Here is a 23,184-nt window from a genome sequence, read left to right as displayed (position 1 = left end):
CTAATCTTGTTTACTTTGAGTTGTCAAAAATCAATGAGATGTAAGGGAATATCTAGTTTAAATCATAACACATTTAACTTGTGAAAGAATGTTTTATCTTCTTTAAATCACCATCTAGCTGCAGTGTATGTTACAGTACCTATACTATTGCTTTTTTCTGGACTCCCCTCAGATTGATAAATACTGCTTTTAATCTCACTACAGGCACCATGGAATTTACCTTTCAAGTCTCCAAGAAACCACTGGAGTAGTTACTCAAATACAGTATTTTCCCACTCTTGTTTTTTTTGTTGGTGAAGACCGTACAATTCTTCCAACATGTACAAAAGTATTCTTCCTGATAATAGTCTTGCTTATGCAGACCTCTCAGAAATGGTCGGCAGATTAACTATTGTCCTAGTTAGAAGAGCTGGGACCAGTTCATCACTGTATGGGTGTAACTCAAACCTATGTATTCTAATAGCCTTTCATGCCATTTCCCAGAAACTGTTATCAATAGACTATTTACACCATCTGCCCAGGGCAGGCCTGACTCCTCAGGCTATAAACTGGGTGTTAAGAGGCCTGCAAGATAAGAGGATGCTCCTCACACCCATATTTGAACTCCACGCCCTGAGGGAGGTACTGGGCATTCCTGCCTGAACTGGAAGATATATAATCTTGGGGTCTTGGGACTTTTTTAACCACTCATGGGATCCAGAGGAAGGCTGCAGACCACCACTCTCTACTGGACCGCAACCACCACCCTCAACCAGACTGCAACCACCACTCTTGACCAGACTGCAACAGCACTCTCACCAACAGGTTTTTCCCCTCTCTTTTTACTTTGGACTCAGGGGACCCAAGGAACACCACTCTGTTCATGCCCCAGGGTGCTGGGTTATACATTTGGGTTTTGTGGGTTAAAACCAATTGTTTGTCTGTATAATCATACTTACTGTATTATTTTATTAAATTGTTATTCTGATTTATAATCTCTCTTTTGAATTGGGTTCATTTCCCCCGCTGGTTTACCTTTAAACCAGCACAGCTATTAAAATTGTGTTTGCTAGAGAGATTACACTGATAACAGCATAATGAATTTCTGCTTGGGTAGCATTAAAGTATCCAAACATGTTATAATGTGCGTCCCAACAAATACTACTAATATGTTATCATGTCAGGATTTAAAGTTCAAAGGTGCATAGGCATTTTTTTGAAAATCAAATAAAGGCATTTTAATATAAGCTAGGGAGACAGGCAATCACTGTCAAGCAATTATTTCCTGTTGCTAAAAGACTTTTCATATTTTGCTTGTACTGTTGCCAGCAATCTAACAACTGTTAGGTTAACAGTTATTAAACTTGTAATAATATATGCCAAACTAAGACTGAAAGCAGGCACAAGTATGTCATTTTTCAATGACAGGAAAAATATTAGGTGATAGGTTTGTTACCCCTACTTTTTTTTTCTTTTGGAGACCAGTAAAACAGCCTAAAAAATGGGTAATTCCTTGCAAAAACAATTTTCTTTGCATACTTATTAAAAGGGGTATGTTGAGGAGCAAAATAAACAGATTCTGAAACAAGTAGTTATAAAGCACAAAGTAGTTTTTCCTCACAAAAAGACATCGTCATGGAAAGTTCAGAACCTGACACTTGCAAAATGTGTGTTGAAACTCTAACTTGCCCTTGTATCTTGGATCTTTGCTCAGTTGTGTATCATCCCTTGATGCTGGTTTTATAGATGCAAATCTGAAAAACACAGTTCAGTCCACACAGTTTAATATGGCCATAAATGCCACGGGATTTCTGACTTCATCTTAGGCATTACTCCCAGATATAATATAACAGTTTTGAGATATACCTCCAGCTTCATTTGTTTCTTTCACTAAGGATTCCTTGCATTTTTTAAAGTTTGAGACATACTTTGAGTGTTAAATAGAACTCCCCATAAGGATATTTCAGAAACTAAGATAACTACGAGTTTGTCAGTGATTTTTAGAGTAGTTTACAATGCAGATCTTATGCAACAATGCCAGAGAAGTCCTCATAGCAGGAGCTGAGAAACAGAGCTTCAAGTAGGTAAAGAGTCCAGTGTTAACACTAGGCAGCAATGGTCTTTAAGAAGCAGCTTCAGGCTTTTCTGGGGCTCCTTGTCTTTTTTATGGCTACAGAAATTTTACTGAGGATTACAGATAATGCAACATGAAATAGTTCCCACAACTACTGGGAGAAGGTTAATATTGCAGTTTAAGGGTCAAGACTCAGCCAGCCTGGAATTATCACAGGCAACCTCGCAGGATGGTGCTCCTCTGCCTACAAGCTCAGTCTGTGCCTCTGCTGTGACAGCAGCAAAGGTCTCCCCACTCCGTCTGGAGTGAGTGGATAGTCCCCTCATGCAACCTGGTGCAATTTACAAGCCCTGTCACTAGCCCATAGTTCCCATTTGGGCCATAGCCACTTCACAAACTGGGGCCAGATGAGAGTACTTGGTATTTGCTCCAGAAGAAACAGATATTTGGTGGAGATTTTGTCGAGGTAAAAAATGCAAGTAGAAAGCATTACAAGCTCTGACATGCAGCAGCGTGGAAAATTTCCTATGTTTACCTTTTTCTCCTACTACCTCATTTACATTCATTTGTCTTCACTGTAGCCACTAACAACTGAACAGCAAATTAAAATTGATAATCACTTATGACTCCCTTTACAGATAAGACCTGGAAACATGAAGCTGGTGTTACTTCTGTTCTCCTTTGACATTTGGTTAGGCAGCTTGATTCAGTCACAGCTGAAACTGGCAGTTGTGCTGGCAGCAGCCCTGGCTTCCTCAAAAGCTTCCTCGGTCTCTGTTGAAATGGCCACAGCCAATTCTTTGGAATTTGGATTTGCAACCTCAGTACTCCCTGCAGTTAATTCATTGCACAATGATGTCTTTTGTCACGGATTTCTTCAAATGGTATTGGATTACTATTTAACAACTTCACCCCAAAGCAGCTGTGGATTTCTGAAGGTTTAACATTGGAAATGTTTTGTCTCTTCCCCCAGGATTCAACAGATTTCTTCAGATTGATCTGATATATTCAGCATCAATTATTCCTTTTTAGTTTTCCATTCTCTTCTTGTCTAAAGCACTTTGACACCCTGTCAGTCAGTTGAAATGAGCTTACTTCTCACCAGTAGGTTAATTATTTTCCATGCTGGTTAATTATTATAATCCTGAAGCACCTTAACTGTTTGTACTGTCATAGAAAGAAATTATAAAATTGAGGGTGTCTCATGAACATTTGTACACAAAAGAGTAACTTGATGAAAGAACAACTCAGAAGTTAGCTCCAGCTGCAGACTATGCTTCCTTTCTATGGAAAAAACCCATACATATTTGTCTGCAATGTAGTTATACATAACTTCCATTGGATCATCAGTATGCAACCTATACTATTCAAATTTTTGAGTGGATGAGATACATGGGACAAGGAAGATTTACATTTGACTTAGTCTTAAAATTAATCAGAAAATATCTTTCTACATACAAAAACATGAAAATGAAAAATGAAGTTTTCGTTATAAAGGTGTATAAAAACACCTCTAAACTTCTAATTTTATCAGACTTTTTTTTTTTTTTGGAAGGGGAAGGTATTTTTTTTTATTTTTATAAAGAATTTATATTTTTAATATTTTAACTTAAAACCATGTGATTACAGTATCTTTTCATTTTTATGAAGAAAAAAATAGTGAGGCTCTTATTCTCACTTGTGCTAATTCTTAAAGCCCCATTCACCAAAAAACTCCAAACCCAAACAATTCAGCTATCTCAGTTTTCATGAGAGTTTTAAAATTCTCAAGCAATCAGTATTCAATTTACAATTTTTAAGAGTTCATATTTCAAAGGCCTTGAAGACATAATAAGTCAACTGCTTAGTTGGACAGTTGTTCGAAATGCCACACTGACAGACTAAAAGAGATTCTTAATACAGACTCAAGAGCTCAATTCTCACAGTTTCTGTTGCGTTTTTCTTTCCTCTGCAACCAAGTGAACTATTAGTGTAGAAATTCTCAAGACTGCACCTATGGAACCTCATAAGATGTCAACAGGCATATGGAGGCAGCTGAGCAGTAATCTTCAACATGCTGTGAGCTGCAGTAGCACTCCAGACCTGCAGTTATGTAAATGCTGTACCTTTGAAATTATTTTTAAAGGAAAGTTGTAGTGACAGCTTGGTCTTGAAACTCAACTGAAACAGAAAACAGAGCAACAATACTGTAACAGGGATCAAAGTAATTTCCAAAGGAAATTTTCATTTCACTTAGCTATTATTGAGAAAATATAGATTTTTGTCAGAAACTATGCAAGTGCCACTCTCTTCTGAGTACACTAACAGTTAAATCTCACATAGACTCCTCAAGTCCTAGGCAATCAAAACCACCATCACACTAGAAGTGAAAGAGAAAGCCTAATGTCAATATACACACCTGTATATAATAACATAGTATATTGAAAAATGAGATACTTTTAGCAATTTCAAGCTTAAGCATACTTTGCAAGTCTTGATGCTACTGAACACTACTATATTTTTTAGAGGAAGGAAAAATAACCCACCCCTGGAGCCAGCCCCTGCAGTCAGTACCCACACACGTAGGGTGAACTGTCGTTCCCCACGGGCAGTCAGCATGGGTACAAACGCCCGTGGTGCATCTTTCTCTTGCCAAACAAGTAGGGCTGAATTTAGTGGGAGTGAGTGGGAAGTAACTCCCTGGAACCAGGCGGTGCTTGAAGGGCACCCAAACATGAATTTCACCCCGACAACGCTGCCTCTCCGAGCACGGCCCGGCCTGGGGGCGTTACGCCCAAGTCACCCCAAAGGAGAAGCAATGTCCCCTGGGCGGGCGATGAAGCCGCCTGCCGAGCTGCGCCCCGGTTGTGCGGGCACCCAGCTGGCCCGATGCCCTGCCTGGGGGATTTCCGTGGGCGCCCCGCGGGCACTTGTGGACGGGAGGGGAAAACCTCCTCGGGAAAGGGCGATAACTGCAGGGAGGAAAGCACCGTCAGCCTGCGAAGGGGACCAGAACCTGGCAGCGCTCTGGGTGCAAACGCGCACCGGGGGCTGGCTGCGTGCCTCCGGTAGCACCGGGATCGGGAGCAGCGCCGGGAGCGGCATGTCCGCCCCCGCGCACACCTGTGCCACCACCACTGGGCGGCTGCGGGGAAAGCTCCGCCACCGCCTCCACCCGCTTCCCGCGCCGGGGGTCGGGCAGCGGAAACTTGCTCCGCGCTCCCTCGTAAACACGGCCCAGCGCCCTCCCCCGGACGCTATTTCGAAGCAGCGTGATGTCCTCCGGCCCCGCACCACCTCCTTGCCCTGCCCTGCCCGCAGGGAGGGGCGGCCGCGGCCCGCCCTCACCTGCAGGGAGGGGGCGGAAAGGCAGAGCGGGAGTGACCGAGCGGGGCGGGAAGGCAGGGAAGGAAGTAGGGGAGCATCCCGCTCCCTCTGCGCTGCGGCCGGCGGAGGAGCGGGGGCCGCCGACGGCCGCGCTCCCAGGCGGGGTGGGGCGGGACCGAGCCGCTATTAATAGCCGTGTCCGGGCGGGCGGAGGGTAGAGCTGCGGGGACCATGCAGGGGAACGGGCAGCAGGTGGGAAAGAGCCACGAAGACCACCTGGGCGGGAACGCGGCGGCTGACGGCGGGCTGCAGGCTGCGGCTGTGCCCATGCTACCGGCCATGGAGGTGGCCGAGGAGCCGGACAGAGCTCAGGGCGGCAAGAGCAAGGACCCCAACACCTACAAAGTGCTCTCTCTGGTAGGGGCCGGGGCGCCGCGGGGCCGGGCGGGCGGGCGGCGGTGCCCGGTCTGACCACGCCGGTGGGTGCGTGAAGAGCGGCGCGGCTGGGACAGGTGTTTCGTCCCGCTCCGAGCTTCAGGAGATGTCGGGGCCTTCAGAGCCTCCCGGCGGTGTCGGAAGAGGGAGACCACCTTCGGCAGCACGGGCTCCTCGGGATGCCCCGGGCAGCAGCGTTGCGGGACGGTTCCTTTCCTCCCGCTTCGGGAGTAAGCCTCGGGCAGGAGCGTGGCACTTGCGTATACAGCGACCTGCCTGAAAGAGGGATTCGTAACTCTTCACTTGATATATTTTACTCTTTTGACTCAGCGTTCGAATGTTTCCAATTCTTTTGTGCTGTTAATGGTTGTCCTGTCTTCCATCACGTGGTTTTCACTGTAGGGGGGACGCCAGGGAAGACAAAACCAGGTTAAAATAGGAAAACATGGCTAGAAAAACTAAAAAGAGTTGAAAAGCCTAAAGGATGGAGGAAGTGTAAAAACTTGCCTTTCACTGAATTTGAGGTACCATGGGTTGAAAGTTTGTATCCAAATACTGCTTGAAGACACTTCTGGCCCTTGTTTGGAGGCCCCAATGGCCAAAGCCTTTGTTAGCAGGTAGGTCACTTTCCCGTTTTAGCCACGCTGCTGTATTATAATTATCTTCCCTGTAGAGCTGAGAAAATAAGACCTTCCAGACTGCCTAGACTGATCATTATGAGGCTAAAATCATTATCAAGGTGAAGGAACTGTAGTGTTCTTGGAAGGAAGCTTTAGTGGAACTGCAGCAGACTTTATTACCCATGAATATATATGTATATATACACCCATAAGTAGTCCTCTTTCAATACATTAAAGCATAAGGATCAAGGTGCCTTTCCAGATTTACCTATAGCTTTGTAGTCTGGTTACTGTTTCAAATGAACCATCCACCCATATCATAGTGATTACATGTTGACCATACTTCCTGATGTAGTGGGTGATAACTCAGAATGTCATAAGAAAAATATGAGAATTCATGTAAAAGTCTATGGTAGTTTCTATGCAGGAGTTTTTAATAAAGCTTGTGGTTTGTAGCTTGTTTCATTACTTTGTTGTCTTCTGGGCAGGTTAAGGTTGTGCCATAAAAGCCATTGTGGTTGGATGGTAAAAACAGCTCAGCTTTTTTCAGGCTTAGAAATAGATACTAATAGTGGAAAATAATGATATACTATTCAAAACATAATGTTGTTGCTCTGAGCTTTTTAGGCTCTAATACAACAAAATGACTAGAGATACACAGCCACTTAAAGACTGGAGTTGAGCACAAGTTAAAATGTTTGCAGGTACTTTTCTGAATTAAGTTCTTATTTTCCACATTGTAGCCAATGCCTGAGAACTGGCAAAAGATTCATCCTATGATGATTAAAGTGTCATCTAATAAGAAATAATTTAGAACTTGTAAATGTAAATGACCATGCAGTATTTTTTTTTGGTGATTGTAAACACTGAGATAATGTAGACTATCCAGAGAGAAGTTGAAAACCTTCTGCAGGGAATATTGGATTGAGTAAGACAGGAATATATTAAACTAAATGTGTTAGAAAGCAGAAAACAGGAGTTGGAAATACAAGTTTGTTCTTTCTCACAAGCCAATGCATTTAGAAAACAGTGATGATATTCCAATGTAAGAAACAAGTCAATAGCCTTATCTGCTTGCTGTTTATAGTTTTGCATAGTAGCGTGGAACTATTAAAGTGTCTAGGTGTAGGTAAACCCACTTTGCTTGCATTTACCCTAGTTGTATGCACCATTGCTTCCTTTATTTGGGTAGATAAAAAAAATCTGGTTTCAGGTAAGTTTATGTTGAAATTTTTGTAAAAACTGATGAATGTATTTTTGCTCATTAGGGAATACTTGAATTACTCTTTCCATTTTTCTGGAAAGCACAGACTGGCCTACATTCTGCTCTACCTTTACTTGTGCCTGTCACCTGTAGATGTCTGTGCAATTTGTGAACACCACCTCAATGTTCCCAGCATCTGTCTGTAAGCCACTCCTACCCTATTACAGAGCAACTGCAGAGTTCCCATGTGCAAAAGGTTATAGTCCCCTTTGCACTCTACGGGTATGTTTTGTTGGTTGCTCCAGAAGCCTCTGTGTTACATGGCAGTGCTTAGTTGTTAACTGAATGGACGTTGGTTGAGGGAGGGTGTAGGTAGGTAAGGAGGTGGTATAGAATCACCCTCACTTCTGGCAATGTTTGTTGTGGCAGGCATAACTTTAAGTTCAGTGGCAGTATTTCATACCATGCAGGTCACTCTTCTGTTGCTGCTGCATAGGGAGGATTTCATGAATGGTGGGACAGGCCTGGAGGGATTTACTAATCCACGGTGCTTCCCTAAGCACCTGAAGCACACCTTTTCGTTTACTATCTTGCCGATTTTTGAGCTCAAACCTTTTTCCATCAAAGTCCAGTGAGCTGTCTGTAGTCTCTCCAGGCTCACTCACTGCTGTTGTGTGACTGAGCAGCATGTTGCTGCCCAAGAGCAGTGTAGCCTTTGCTTAGGTTTGAGGGCTTTTTATCCCCACTTGCCAGTAACTTTCAGGCATTGCATTTTGGTCTGATTCATTCATTCCATTAAAATAAAATTTTCCATGCCTGTATAACAGCTGAGATGTTGAGAGGAAAGAAAAGTAATAACATAGAGAACATTTCTTTTTTACAGTTACAGACTTCCTTTGTCAGAACTGGAAAGCTCATTTAAACCAGCACTGTGGTTAGAAAAATTTTTAAGGAGTTTTTGCAGCTTGAGAGTTCCTGAGGAAAAAAAAATTACCAAAAAAAGTTCAAGTAAGGTCCAAACTGAGACATAGATAGTTACTCTAAAGAGTAACTCAAGCATTTCAGAGTGCTTAAAGATAATAAATTGTGAAGTTTTAAAAAATGTTGCGGGAATACACTTAAAATAGTTTGTAAGTCTGTAAATTTTTTCTTTGTACTTTTCTCATTAAGGCAGTCCAGTCTTTTTTTCCTAAGGCTAGTGTTTTATGCGGCAGGGACACCTTTACTAGACTAGGTTGCTCAAAGCCCCATCCAACCTGGCCTTGAACACTGTCAGGGATAGGGCATCCACAACTTCTCTGGACAATCTGTTTGTCTTCCCATCCTCACAGTAAAGAATTTCTTCTTACTATCTAATCTAAACATGCCCTCTTTCAGTTTAAAGTCATTCTATCACTATGTGACCTTGTAAGAAAGGCATCTTTCTTGCAGGCCCCTTTAGGTACTGGAAGGCCGCTGTAAGAGCCTTTTCTCCTCTAGAGTGAACAACTCCAGCTCTCTCCACCTGTCTGCATAGAAGAGGTGATCCAATTATCTGATTATTTTTGTGGCTCTCCTCTGAACCTGCTACAGCAGGTCAATGCCCTTCTTATGTTGAGAACCCCAGAACTGCATGCAGTGCTTCAGGTGGGATCTCACAAGACTAGAGTAGAGGGACAGAACTGCCTCCTTTGACCTGCTGGTCATGTTTCTGTTGATACAGCGGTTTGCCTTCTGGGCTGCAGGCGCACGTTGATGGCTCATGTCCAGCTTTTCATCTATGAAAACCCCCAAGTCCTTATTTGCAGGCTGCTCTTAATGAGTCCTTCTCCCAGTCTGTACTCATCTCTGAGATTGTCCTTACCCAGGTGTAGCAACTTGCACTTGTTGAACTTCATTAGGTTCTCATCAGCCCCCTTCTTGAGCTTGTCCAGGTCTCTTTGGATGGCAACCCTTCCTTCTGTTGTGTCAACTGCACCAACTCAGCTACATGTCATCTGCAGACTAGCTGAGGGTGCCAGGTCACTTTGAGCTTCTCATCCACTAATGCCCCCAAGTCTTTCTTGTCAGGGCTTCTCTTCATCTAGTCTCTGCCCAGCCTGTACTGGTTCTGGGATGGTCCTGACCCATGTGCAGGACCTCACAGTTGGCCTTTGTATGGGCCTACCTCTCAAGACTGTCCAGGTCCCTCTGGATGGCATCCCTTCCCTTCAATGTGTTGACCTCATCACACAGCATGGTGTCCTTGACGAACTTACTGAGAGTGCACTCAGACCCACTTGTCCATGTCACTGACAAAGATGTTAACACTAGTCCCAATACAGACCCTGCAGAAGGCCACTTCTCACTGATCTCCACTTGGACATCAAACCCCAGAGCATAACTCATGAGCGTGACCATCCAGCCAATTCCTTATCCACTGACTGGTCCTGCTGTCAAATCCATGTCTCTCCAGTTTAGAGACAAGGACGTCATGTAGAACAGTGCCAAATGCTTTGCACAAGTCCTGGTAGACGATATAAGTTACTGTTCCCTCATCTGCCAGCGCTGTGACCCCATGGTAGAAGGCCACCATATTCGTCAAGCATGATTTGCCCTTAGTGAAGCCATGTTGGCTGTCATTTATCACCTCTGTATTTTCCATGTACCTTAGCAGAGTTTCAAGAAGTATCTGCTTCATGAATCTGTAAATCTGTTTTCAGTTGTCTGTTGGTTGCTATGTTAAGCCTAATGTGTAAGATCTGAATCATAAACCTCATTTATCATAAATGAGACAGTTTCTGCTGTCTCAGTTGATATCTACCATGGCTGCAGTCAGGAGAGAGTCTTAACTATAGAAAAGAGATCTGTTGGATGTCAAGATATTCTGTGTGAGTCCTGAAAGTTTTTCACCACTTTCTTCTAAAATAACCCATATCTGCTGACTTTCTGCTCATGCAGGGAAAGATGGGTCAGGGTGCCAGGACTTTGTAGACAGCTGTAGGTTTGTTTGATTTGTTTTTAATTCCTCCATAGAGATGATGTGGAAACAACCTTTTCTTACATAGGTATCTGGAAGATTGCATGCCTCTTTGGTTGTTTTCATATGGATGGTTTTTCTCCTAAATATGTTTGAAGATGCCCAAACTTTGGTATAGGTTAGTACTTTTTTTTTTTTTTTTTTAATAATGCATTTCTCTATTCTTTCTCCAGGAAAAAAAAATGCAAAGTATGTATTATTTGATATACTTGACAAGTTTATCTTACTTTCGCTTCCGCACATACTATTGGAGAAGGAAAGATGGAGAACAATTAGAACAGTTGGGAAATTACCTGGATTTGTTGAGAAGTAGTGCATTGGCCCAGACCCTTCAAAAGGCTGTTCTGCTCTCAGGTTCAGGCTCCTGAGAAGAGTGCGATTACTACATGAACTATTGCCATTGCTGCATTGTGGTCTTGTTTTCTGGTGGAAGGACTGTGTAGAAAGTTGGTTCCAGTCTCACAGATTTTCCTTTTTTTGCTTATCATACAGACTAAGGAATTAATGTAATTTATGTGAGGAGGGGAAAGAGTGACAGGAAAGTGTTTTTGCCGAAACCTTGTGATTTGGAACACGGCTATTCACTTCAGCCAACTTTAGTGTGGGTACTTTTATGGGTATCAGTCAGTTCTTAAGCACTGGATTGAAGGACTGATTGTTATCTGAGTTCGGGAGACCTGGGTGACATGTTCAGTCTTTTCCTTTTTTTCTGCAAATCATTCAATTTCAGCCTTTTTTGTATTGTTTTACTTTACATGACTTGTTTGTTTTTTTTTTTTTTTTTCAGTAGGGAAAAGTGGTCCTTGCTGAAATTTACTTACTCCTATGAGAGTGCTGGATTGAGCTTAAATGGGATTTGTGTGTTCCAAGAAACACCACACATCTTAGAAGTAGTATTAAAGTGACTGACTGTTAGGTGACTTAATTTTTTTATCATCAAGCATCCTTTGGTGAAATATGAAGTAAAAAATGACAGTGACAGGATGGCCATATTTTAAATAGACTTTGAGGCGCTTTCAGTTTAGAAATATTAAGACAGTTCTTGGCCAATCTCCAATATTTTAAAATTTTGTAGGAAAGTATTCCAATGTTTGGAAACAAGAGTATCTTACAGCTGTCTTCTGTCAATGTTACAGCTCTCTGGCTCCAGTGGTGACTTGGTTTTAAGTCTGAAGACACAGTAAAAACTGACATTTAACAAAACCTTTTTTATTGCACTTGCTACTAATATTGCTTAAATGCATTAATTAGAATGCAGTTGTAACTATAAAACAAAAAGATATTGTTATTCAATTTAAACCAAGAAAGTTTGGGGTTTGGCGAATTTTAAAATCATTGTAACTTTTAATGTTTCTCTTCAGTCAATGAATTTTTCAAGGAAGACTTTGTAAATAATTCTCATTATACAAAGGTAACTGTAAACCCACGATTTCTTTATTGTTCTTCAAGTGGGTACCTTCATTCTGGGTAGTGAAGACAAAAATCATAACCTTGCTCTGCTGCTTGCTTGGACAGTAAAAAATAAAGAAATATTTAGACATTTAACTCTGAAGGAGTTCCAGGGTTAATTTGTGTTCTTGCTTTATTTATATTTACTTCACAGAGCTACTTGGTGTATCATATCCTAGATGATAGAAGCTGATATGAAGTAAAAAATCTTGTCCAAAGAAACACTTGCAAAAACTGAGCCTTTCTGATTGTTTTTTTTTTTTTTTAAGTATAGAAAAAAACCCCCAAACTAAAACAACAGCAGACCCAACCAACCAAACAAAAACCAACCCCAACTGAACCTGGGGGTACTAATTGACCTGGGGGTACTAATTGACAGGAAGCTCAACATGAGCCAACAGTGTGGCCAAGAAGGCCAATGGGATCTTGTCCTGTATCAAAAATAGCGTGGCCAGCAGGACCAGGGAAGTGATCCTTCCCCTGTACTCTGCGTTGGTGAGGCCACACCTTGAGTATTGTGTTCAGTTCTGGGCCCCTCAGTTCAGAAAGGATATTGAGGTGCTGGAGCGGGTCCAGAGAAGAGCAACAAGGCTGGTGAAGGGACTGGAGCATAAGTCCTATGGGGAGAGGCTGAGGGAGCTGGGGTTGTTTAGCCTGGAGAAGAGGAGGCTCAGAGGTGACCTCATCGCCGTCTATAACTACCTGAAGGGAAGTTCTAGCCAGGTGGGGGTTGGTCTCTTCTCTCAGGCACTCAGCAATAGGACAAGGGGGCACGGGCTTAAGCTCCGCCAGGGGAAATTTAAGTTGGATATCAGGAGAAAATTCTTTACAGAGAGAGTAATCAGGCATTGGAATGGGCTGCCCAGAGAGGTGGTGGATTCACCATCCCTGGAGATTTTTAAACGCAGATTGGATGTGGCACTGAGTGCCATGATGTAGTAAATGGACTGGATTTGGACCAAGGGTTGGACTCGATGATCTCGGAGGTCTTTTCCAGCCCAATCAATTCTGTGATTCTAACAACAAAACCCCCACATCTTCCCCTAATTCCACTTCTATAAAAATCTTCACAAAGGAGAGTAGAGACCACCTTTGTTTATGCCTTTACTCAGAACTCAGTTTAAATTTTATTGCCGAACTATGTTGAATTTGGGTGCACAGTCAAAGGGGTGATTGTGAATTGGCTAAGCACACCTCAGCTCACTTTAAGTTTAGGTATGGCTTTCTGCATAGACTAAACAGTGTGAAGGTTAGGTAAACCTCCTCTTGGAGTACAGTGTGTGTGTGAATGCCTTTGGCTGCCTGGACTCCAGCTGGAGTGTAAAACTTGCAACAGGCTGAAGTACACCCAGATGGGTGACTGGTTCTTCTATCAATGCTGTTGGCTGCTTGCCTGCCTGAAAACAACCACGTTGTACCTAGGAATTTAATGTGGAATACCTGCTGATAGGTCAGCCTGTAGTGTGCTAGGATCAGCCCTTTGGTCCATTCAGGCAAAACAAGTGAGTGACTGGGGTCGTGATTGGTGTCATGCTCAGACTTCCTGCTCCAACATTCAGAGCTCTTACTCAATTCACGCCTTAGGGTTTCTGTTACCATTCTTTAATTTTGCAGTAATAATCTTCGTCTACCTGTCAGGCATCAGATTGAGGGCAGGTCACACTGGAAGAGAAGGAAAAACTGTATCCAGTAGTGACAACAAGGCAGACACGTTGTGGCCTCATTGTAAAGGGGCAGTCTCACTGTATGTGAGCAAGGTGAGCACAGCAAGTTTGAGGATGCTAACCAGGTTCAGCCAATAGTCTAAATTGCCAGATGAGTATATAGTGATGAGATAGGTCAAAGTAAAGAAAGGAAGGCCTGTGAATTACGGTCAATAGAATGCTTGGCCTGGATGGACTTGACTGCTGTGTGGCTGTAACAGAGTTCAGACAGGGACAGAGGCGCAACAGGCTAAAACAAGGGTGAATGACTCTTCTGAGGCTTCCTCTAGCTTTTTGTTGAACTGTCTTCAAGGCTGGTTGGGATTTCCCAAACAGTTCTATCAATTGCTCAACCAGTATTGGAGAACTGGCCCCAAGCACACGCAGCCAAAATTCTGGGAGAAGGGAGTGTGCTCTTGTTCTGAACACACTTCCATGTACTTCTACAAGGCTCTTGGATACTAAAATAATAAGGAACATGTTAATTCAAGTGGATGGGATTTCTCTAGGTTTAATTATTAACTTAAACTCAGAACAACTTAGTTACTGTGCTAAAACTTAGTTTTCAAGCAAGACCAAAGATAGAAGAATTATGCAAAGCTTTCTTTCAATTCCTGCTCTTCAAAAATTTTCCTTTGCATCCTTCCACTAATATAAGTAGAATTACACAGAGTGAATTGTTCTGAGTCAACTCGCTGTGGAAGCTATGTTTCTGTTGCTTCCAGCTGAAAGAAGGAGCAGAGCAAAATAAAGGCTTTGAAAACATGAAAGGTATAAGGAGTTTTTCATGTTGGAGACAGTATTAGAAATTATTAAGAAAAATAATGAAATATTTGCATTTCTGAAGAAACTCAGGTGAGCATGAACCTTGATCCAGTTCTGCTGTTCAATGGCATATAGGCAAATCTATGTATATAAATTCTTTCTAATATGTGGTAGTATTGGGGTACAAGTTTGTGTTAAAGATTGTTTGTTTGTTGTTCATAGAATAACAAAAACTATAATGTTGTTATAAGCTGCTTCAACAAAAGTCAATAATCAAGCGTGACCATGCATGTTTCATTGTTCTGTTTATCTCTGGTAAGTGGGCCAGTTCTTGAATCCTCTTCTGGCTCAAATATGTTTCTGTGTTGTGAAGCATCAAAATTTTTGTTTTTTGAGAGGCTGTATTCAAAGGGTGCAGAGGTAAATAATGGCTTCTTTGTCAGCCCTGCTCTTCATTTTGGGAAAATTGCCAAAGGACTCAAGGCTGAAGATGTGTTTGTGATTGATATCAGTGTGCTTAGTAAAAACCTATCGTGAATAACTGAAACAGTCAAACTTGATGATCTTAAAGGTTTTTTCCAACCCAAATGATTCTATTAAACCTAATTTGTCTCAACTTCTTCCCATACTGCTTTGTGGTTGTGCAATTTTTTGACACTCCTTATATTCTTACAGTGTTTTACAGAATTTCTTTGCTTGCTCTTTGAGGCCGCTGTGTCTTCATGTGGAGGTTAATGTTGCTGTCATTATAACAGTAACAACAGCATATGCCTTGGAAAAATGGAGTTGAATATAGGTTTACTTGGTATATTTGGTATTATTATCCATACCCAGTAGAAGCAACTCCCTTTTTACACTGTTCTTGTTACAACTCTCATGACAGTACTCTAAACTGAAGCAGCTTTAACTTTATTCTTAAAAAGGGATTTTTGGAATAGGAAGGGCATGAAGATGGCTCAAGGCCATATTTTCATATTCAGTTTTGCTTTTATTCACGGATCAAGTGCAGTTTGTTTGGAAAACAGTTTTTAGTTGGCATAATTACTGGCAGTTTTTTCTCTTTCTATGCAACCATGCATTCATATCTGGTTGCCAATACGCAGTTCATATCACATCTGGATGACACGTGGTGGTCTTTGATCTGTGTTATTCTGCTGTGCTGAATAAACGAATCATATTTGAAAGTGCAATATTTACTTTTTTCTCGTAAGATCAGTTTTCAGTCCTGTTTATCCTTAGCGTTTTTACAAAAATCTGCCTGGTGATTAAATAGCAGAGTCAGCTGCTCTCTGGTTTCTGGGAATTCAGTTCGAAGTTGTATTTTCCCTTGTTTTTGGCTAGCATGCAGTTGCACTTTAGTTTCTTTCTAAATTCTCCCATGATGTAAAGTGCACTGAAAAACATAACAGGTACGGTAAAATGTGTGTGCTTTGATAGCAGCTCATGTGCTAATGACTTTCAGGAGAATATGTACCCATACAGTTGAGCAAGCACCAAGTAAAAAAAATATTTTAGATTCCAGCTGACAGATGCTAACTCTGTCCTACCTTTTTGTATCTTCCCCTTCCCCCATCCCGCCCCAAACCAGATGCTTGAATAGTGTTGGAAGGTATTTAGAGAACTATAGTATGTGATGTCTTCTGCTGATAATTCTCTGCTGAATGAAGAGTTGTCACTCTTTGGTAAGCTCGGTGAAGGCTTTTTATAATATCTTACAGTGGCTTGATCTACCTTTAAAACACTCTTGTCCTTTGAATGACCTTAGGTTGCAGTAATATATAATAATAGTCTTGAAAACATTAAGTAGAAAGAATGAGAGTAGACCTTCTGTGTTCTGCTTTGAGAGGGAAAACAATAATGGCTATATATTTTTAGAATAAACCTTTTTAGCTCTGAAAAGGTTTTGGGTGTAAGCTCCAGCTTTTTTATCCACTGACTTCAGGATAGTTTAGTCACTTTTAGTGTTTTAGGACAGCCAGGACCTCAGAGTCTCAGTGGTTCTCCTCCTGCAGGCCTCTAGGTGTGGAATGTGGATAAACAGAAACAAGTCTTTGAAGATCATAAAAATATTTACAAATGTGGAAAGAAATATGCGTGGTGCAAGAAGGAGGTGAGGAGGTGGTCCACTTGGTTCAGTGCTGGTAACTTTTTTTTAGGTGATTTACTTAAGTATGTAGTAGTGCTGGTTGAGTAAAGTATTCACCTTCTTTCGGTTTGGTGAACTTCATTAAGTATCTGCAGCTTTTGAATGAAACCGAGCTTGTTTAAATATCATTTTTACAAGCCAGTGTTCCACTGTCCCTGGCAAGTGTAGATAAGGGGTTTTTTTTCTTTATACAGTATGCTTTCTGCATTTTTAACAGTGTTCTTTTAGAGACAGAAGATGACCCTTTTTTGCTTGAAATTCATTACTTGTTACTGCATTCTTTACACTTTTGAAGCTGAAATTCTTTCTCAAAGATATTTCAGTTTTAAGGTCCAGGTCATTAGTCATCTATTCTAGGGGCACAAAACAGTGAAAACATAGTATACCTTTCACTGATCCCCCTGTGGTTTTGGAAAATTCCATGGGTTTTTGTAATTACTGGCATTACAGGTCCAGTCTAGACATCCTCCTTTCATGGATAGATGTGACACAACTGTGAGAGCCAACCATGAAGATTAGACTGGAAAACCATTACTTTGCATTGTTTCTTTGATAATTGTATAGTTTTTAATGGATGTGTCTTAAATCTTGGAGTGACAAGTTTTGTTGGCCATGGAATACCAAGGATGAAGAAAGGGAGATGGGAAGCAACTGAGTACATGGCAGGCAGAGTGAGAAAAATCAACATAGAAAGAAACTTAATTCAGAATGAATATTCCTTAAAAGAAGTATCAATGTATTCTTTGCCAGAGAAAATACAGAATAGAAGAAGGGAGTGGGGGAGATGGACTCAGCTAAGGAAGAGCAAAGAGAAAGGGACAGTAGTATTAACTGTGTAAAGAAGAGTAAAATACAGTATCAAAGGAAAGGGTAGCTAAGGCTGGTGAGAGGTTTCTTGGTAGGTCACTAAGACCTGTACAGTTGATGTGGTGTATGCAGCCTGCGTGCTTGTTGGCCCTTCCACTTGCCCTCTGAAATCACTGCTGAGAAATTCTATTCAGCTGCAGTTCTAGAGACGAGTGATGGAAATGATTCTCCTCTCTAACCATGTTATCATATTTCCATCTACCCAGCTCAAAATAAAAGACTTTTAAAATGTTTTCAGGATTGCAGTTTTCCAGATGCTCAACCACCTATTCCCAACCACTATAATGTTTACAAAGGAAAGCTTTTATTGCTTCCTCCCACATAAAGGAAGCAGTGATGGGACAGAGATTTATCCCTAGATGACAATGTTGTTGTGATTCCAAAACAAACTTTCTAAAAATTATTTTTAAAACAAAAAAGGACACGTTCTTCTCTGCAGTTGTTACTGTGTTGTTTTAAAACCTTTTCTCAGATACTATATTAAAACTGGATATGACATTTTGTCCTAGCAATCTCTCAAGACACAGATCATAAAATGTTCATTTTCTACTTTTGTGTATTGCAATGCCAGATTCTTTAATTTTATTTGCCTTCCTACTTAATGTTGGATTCCCATATTCCTTCTTAATTGCACCTTTTTCTTGCTTTCTCTTTTGAGTGGAAGAATATGGATGAGAGAGAAAGAACAGGTAAGATTTTCTCCTTTTGTTTAAAAAAGACAGATTAAACCTTCAAGGCAGGTGTTAGGATGACAATGTGGTAGTAGCTAGAGATTTGAATTTGGTGCTTGCAGCAGAATGCTAAACAAAGTTCTGGTAAACAAGAACGCATGCAGCTAGTTCTCTTTCTGTGTTTTGAAAAAATATGTGATCTTTATGCAGCAGACTGCAGCATCCCAAACCTGAGTTACCTGTATGTAAAATAGTTCAGGTAATATTGGTAACCTACCTTCTGCAGTGAGGTCCCATATAGAATCATAGAATGATTTGAGTTTGAAGGGACCTCAAAGATCATCTAGTTCCAACTCCTCTGCTGTGGACAGGGACTCCTTCCACTAGACCAGTTTGCTCAAAGCCCTGTCCAACTTGGCCTAGAGCACTTCCAGGGATGGGACATCCACAATTCTCTAGGCAACAGAGATATGTTGCAACACAGAAAGAAGTAAAGTAAATTAGTTTGGGCTGCAGCATTGAGATGTTTTTCTGTATCTAGGCAACCTTTACAATTGTTTTGAATATTCCTCATCATCTGCAGAGCTGACAGTAGGTCAACTACTGGTGCCTCTTACTGCACCTAGTTAGGACTACTGCTGCTGTTGACCAGTGTTAGCTGCTCCTCATTGTTCCAGCAGAACATTTGTCATTTGTGTGGATAATATCCATGTGACCGAAGTCATTCAGGCTCAAGATAAAGCTTCAATTCAAGGCCTTAAACACTAAGCTGCAATTGCATGGTATAGTCCACTGGATTAGAGTTGGCTGTCCTAGAACATTGTCAAATGCTTTGCCTCTAAGCTTCCCATTTGCGTAAAACTTCCTCATTAAGCGTTGAAGAAAGAAAGAAAAAAGAAGGGGAAGCTTTAGTATTTTGCAGTAAGATATCTTTAGGACTAAAGTTTAAGCTATTGGGACTAATGTTAAGAAAACAAAGGTTTTAATGTAGTGAGTCAATAGAGTTTCAAAATCTTCATTTATTATTGCATTTAGTATTGCATTTTGTAGTATTTCCTACCCAAAACAGCACTCATGTGCCTCAGTGAACATAATCCTTTTGTTTTGGCCTATTAGAATTATGTTCATAGAAGTGTAAAACTGAAAATCTGGAATACAACACAAAACTGATTTTGTAACATTTGATGCCAAAATCTCGGAAATTGTTTGCGAGAAATTTTGTGAGGTTTTACCAGTTATATGTTGAGAAGTATTAATGCTATCACTTTGGAATGGGTTTTATTTAGATTTTATTTTTGCATTAACTTGGTATCATGAATCAATTCCTGCATTAACTACACTGAAATTCCATAACGGAATATTAATTGTCCATTTAATGGCACTGCAATGTGTTTACCATTCAAGGATGCCTTAGGTGCTTAAGTCCCATAGGTCATGCAGCTATTTGAAGATATGAGAATAAAGCTGTTGCAGACAGAGTAGCTGTGGGGTTTTTTTGTTTTAAAGCACGTCTGTGCTTACACATCAGAGGACATTCTACCCCTTGATTATAGTACCAGGTCCTGGTGGGAGCAGAGAAGCAATATATCATTACCCTGAAATAAAATGTGCTCAACTTGGCTTTTTAAAAACAAATTAATCAATTTGTAATTTCCGAATAACAACAACAACAGTAATAATATGTAATAGAAGTTAAAAGGACAATAACAGGCTTTGCTCTCTACTCTGATTTTGGTGGGCTTTGACAACTTGCATTCGACATGTTACATACCTGCCTGTGCACCTGCTCTTATCTAGGTGATGTTTTGTACGGAAGACTTCAAAGGTCCAGAACAATTTACATTAAAGATAATGTTGTTGATATTGACTTAACAGAAAATGTCATTGATACCACATGTGTTAGTATGCTGATTTAAAAAAAAAAAAAAAAGACAAGTACAGAACTCTGCAGTTGTGTTTGTTCTTGACAGCTGAGTTAATGGAGACTTGCATCTTTCTGTAAGTTTTTGCATATCCGGCTGCACTGATAATGCTAGATTTTTTCCACCTTATTCTTTCATGATTTTCCTTCTTTCCCTGTCAGTTCAAAGACAGATTTGAACTCAAAGTGTTTGTTTCTCTGATATACATGGTGTTGAATAAGGTTCCAAACTTGCCTGGTTCAGAATCCTAGGCCAAAGCTTCATCAGGTCCAGTCTGTCATTCCATTTTTTTTAATGAATGCTATATGTGTAATATTGTTTATATTGATAATTTGTTTAATGATAATTTGTAGTTCAGAAATCCAGAATAATATCTGAATTTCAATGCTGCATATTCCATGCTTTCTTACTGTCTTTATTAACTTCTTAGTGGACAAAATTGCACAGTGAACTGTATAGTTGTTAAAAACAACACAAATAGTTTTTAGGTACTGAAGTGCTCACAGTCTTTGAGAAAATTAAGCTTGATAAATAATTAAGTGCATTTTAAAATGGAATTAATTTTTGCCACATCACAACATGATTCAGGCATCCTACTCAAGAGACTTGACTCAGCAGCTTTTACTGGTGGGAAAGAAGGAAAAAAGGGAGAGACTTCATGTAGACATGCAAGTAAAGTTATTGAAGTATTGCTTCAAAGCAATTTTTCCACAGAAAAAAGTGACTGGAGGAAGTGACATGTACATTCTCCCCTACCCAAAGCTCCGCAAATACTTTTGTATGAGAAAGTCTGCATTATTATAGTGCCTTCTGTTTCATGACTTCGGGCAAGCTACCTTAATGCATTCTGCACTTGAATGCAATAGCCCTCATTACTGCATTGTTGACTTCTCTTTAATTACTATATATGCACTGATAGTAAATACACTTTTTCTAAAGAGTTTATGGACCAAATACAATACTTAATGAGGTTAAAAGAAATCTTTGTATTTGAGTACGTGTTAAATCTTGCCCTGAAATGCTGGACAAGGATAATATGGTGCTTGTTTGATAACTTTAATGAATCCAGAATACAAAATAAACACAGCCATATTTTGTGGACAGTGCAAGACACTGTGGTCAGCCTTAATGTGACATGCCACAGTTGCTTACCATGGTGTGGACCCACATCTAGTATGAACCGGATACTGGGAAGTGGGAAAAGGTTTCCCTTTCTTATAGATGTCACTTAAGGACCATGCCTTCTGTTTGTAATCTATGGTTAATGGCAAAACTTTGCTTTACCTTGTTAGAAACAAACAAGGAGAAAGGAAAGAGTGGAGCAAGAAAAGTTTTCAATATGGGTATATGTGTAAGAAATATAGAAAGAAATATATCAACATGAAAGCATAATATAAAAGAAATCAAGAAAGAAATGAGAAAGAACTATATCATCATATCTGTGTTAAATGGTTTGATAAGAAATTATATACATAGGCCCAGTTGTGACAATATTCACGTTCACGCACTAGTAATTAAGGGCAAATAACAAATACTTGTGGGAGTGAAAACTGCTGGTGAAAACAGTGAAATCAGCCTCCTAATCTGCATTTATAAATTTGTGTACAATTGTCTAACATTATAGAGAAAATGAGGGATTTCAAAACCATTCAGTGGTAATTTAAGATTACTTTCTTTTCCTTCCTGTCCCACAGGTACTCTGTGTCTGCATGTTAACAACAATCCTAGGATGTATATTTGGCCTGAAGCCTAGCTGTTCAAAAGATGGTAACTAATAAGCCTTTTATTTACTAATATTTGCTTTTTTTTTCTTTTTGTAAATTAATTTTTGTATTACCAGAATGCCACCCTTTCTTGCTGCAGAAGAGGATTGGATGCATTGCTTGAAGCAGTATCAGTTAGAGGGTACTGAAAATATCAGAAAATAAACCTCAGGTGTACTCAACACTTGTGTGTACTCACTTGAGCAGTAAACTGATCCTGGTACTCGGTGTCTGATCTGGCAGCTTCCACGTATCCCAGCTGTCACTGTGGTGGCGTCACATGGCTGGCTTTTCTCAGTTCACCATAAAAAAACCCCCAACCAACAACTTGTATTTCATGTTGTCCTGGAACATTTGTTTTTCATCTTTTCCAGACAATTATGGGGGGGAAAAAAAAGTTATTTTTTTTACTGGTTAGAATTGTAGCTTGAAAACATTCCTTGTGGAATTCCTCTGTCTATTTTCTGTCCTGAAAAATATGTGAGTTTTTTTGATGGTGAAGTTTCTTCAGGTAGAAGGTTACGAAAGATTTTTTTTTTTATTTAATTAAGAAATCAAGCTTCGCTTTGTGAACAACTATCAAGAATAATTTCAAAGTTGATCTGTTGAACAATGATTTTTAACTAAAATTCAGATTATTAATTTTCCACTAGAATATATATAGTATTTTTCTCATTTTACTACAACTCTGTAGCATTGGCTGATTAGTATCTCCTTTTCCTAATATCACACACCTTAAGATTCTTGAGGAGCCAGATGATGAAGAATTTACCTCACTCCTTTCTGGTGATTGCACAGGATTAGACAGACTGACCAACTGCTTAAGTTTTGTTAATGCTTCACATGACAAGTTTTTGGTCTGTTTTTTTTTTTTTCTTTTTTTAATTCCCCTACCCCTAGCAACTCTAGTCTAGTGGAAGAATGCTATGTCTTTTTTTCACATTAAAACGGGAGAAAAAATAAACTGGTGAGCAATACAACTCAAGTTTGTATCTCTTGCATCTGCTTTGAAACAGCCCTTTTTGTGTCTTGAGATAGCACCTTCATGGTACAGTGGGATGCAGAAGTGAGGCTTCTTCAGTTCCTCCTCCCCAGGGCATGGGCATGGGAGAGTTGCAAGCATAGGCAATTCAGTTTAGATTCTAATTAATGTTTGATTATTTATAACTGTCAGACATGAAAAGGAAGATTAGTGTTCTCTGCGGAAGCATTTCGTTGCCTAGGGCACCCACAGTGAAAACGTCCTTCAACAGATCTTCCATATTCTGAATGACTGTAGCCA

The 23,184-nt window shown here is 40.4% G+C and overlaps 1 protein-coding gene across 2 annotated transcripts in view; it reads left to right on the top strand.

Moving 5' to 3' along the window:
• The first annotated feature begins 5,385 nt into the window (after positions 1-5,385).
• ENPP1 (ectonucleotide pyrophosphatase/phosphodiesterase 1) overlaps positions 5,386-23,184 on the top strand; it is a 54,676-nt gene continuing 36,877 nt past the window's right edge. Inside the window, exons 1-2 of one of the 2 annotated variants that reach the window (XM_027746617.2) lie at positions 5,386-5,776; positions 21,834-21,906. In XM_027746617.2, coding sequence (XP_027602418.2) covers positions 5,591-5,776; positions 21,834-21,906 — 259 coding nt within the window. In that variant the 5' untranslated portion in view covers positions 5,386-5,590. Of the gene's footprint in view, positions 5,777-16,557; positions 18,236-21,833; positions 21,907-23,184 lie in introns of those variants that run through there. The other variant, XM_027746618.2, reaches the window with a different exon arrangement.

The sequence above is a fragment of the Pipra filicauda genome, unplaced genomic scaffold, assembly GCF_003945595.2.
Source record: "Pipra filicauda isolate LSUMZ 115617 unplaced genomic scaffold, ASM394559v2 scaffold23_size5868930_pilon, whole genome shotgun sequence".
Classification (NCBI taxonomy): domain Eukaryota; kingdom Metazoa; phylum Chordata; class Aves; order Passeriformes; family Pipridae; genus Pipra; species Pipra filicauda.
This window is presented reverse-complemented; position numbering and strand designations above follow the sequence as displayed.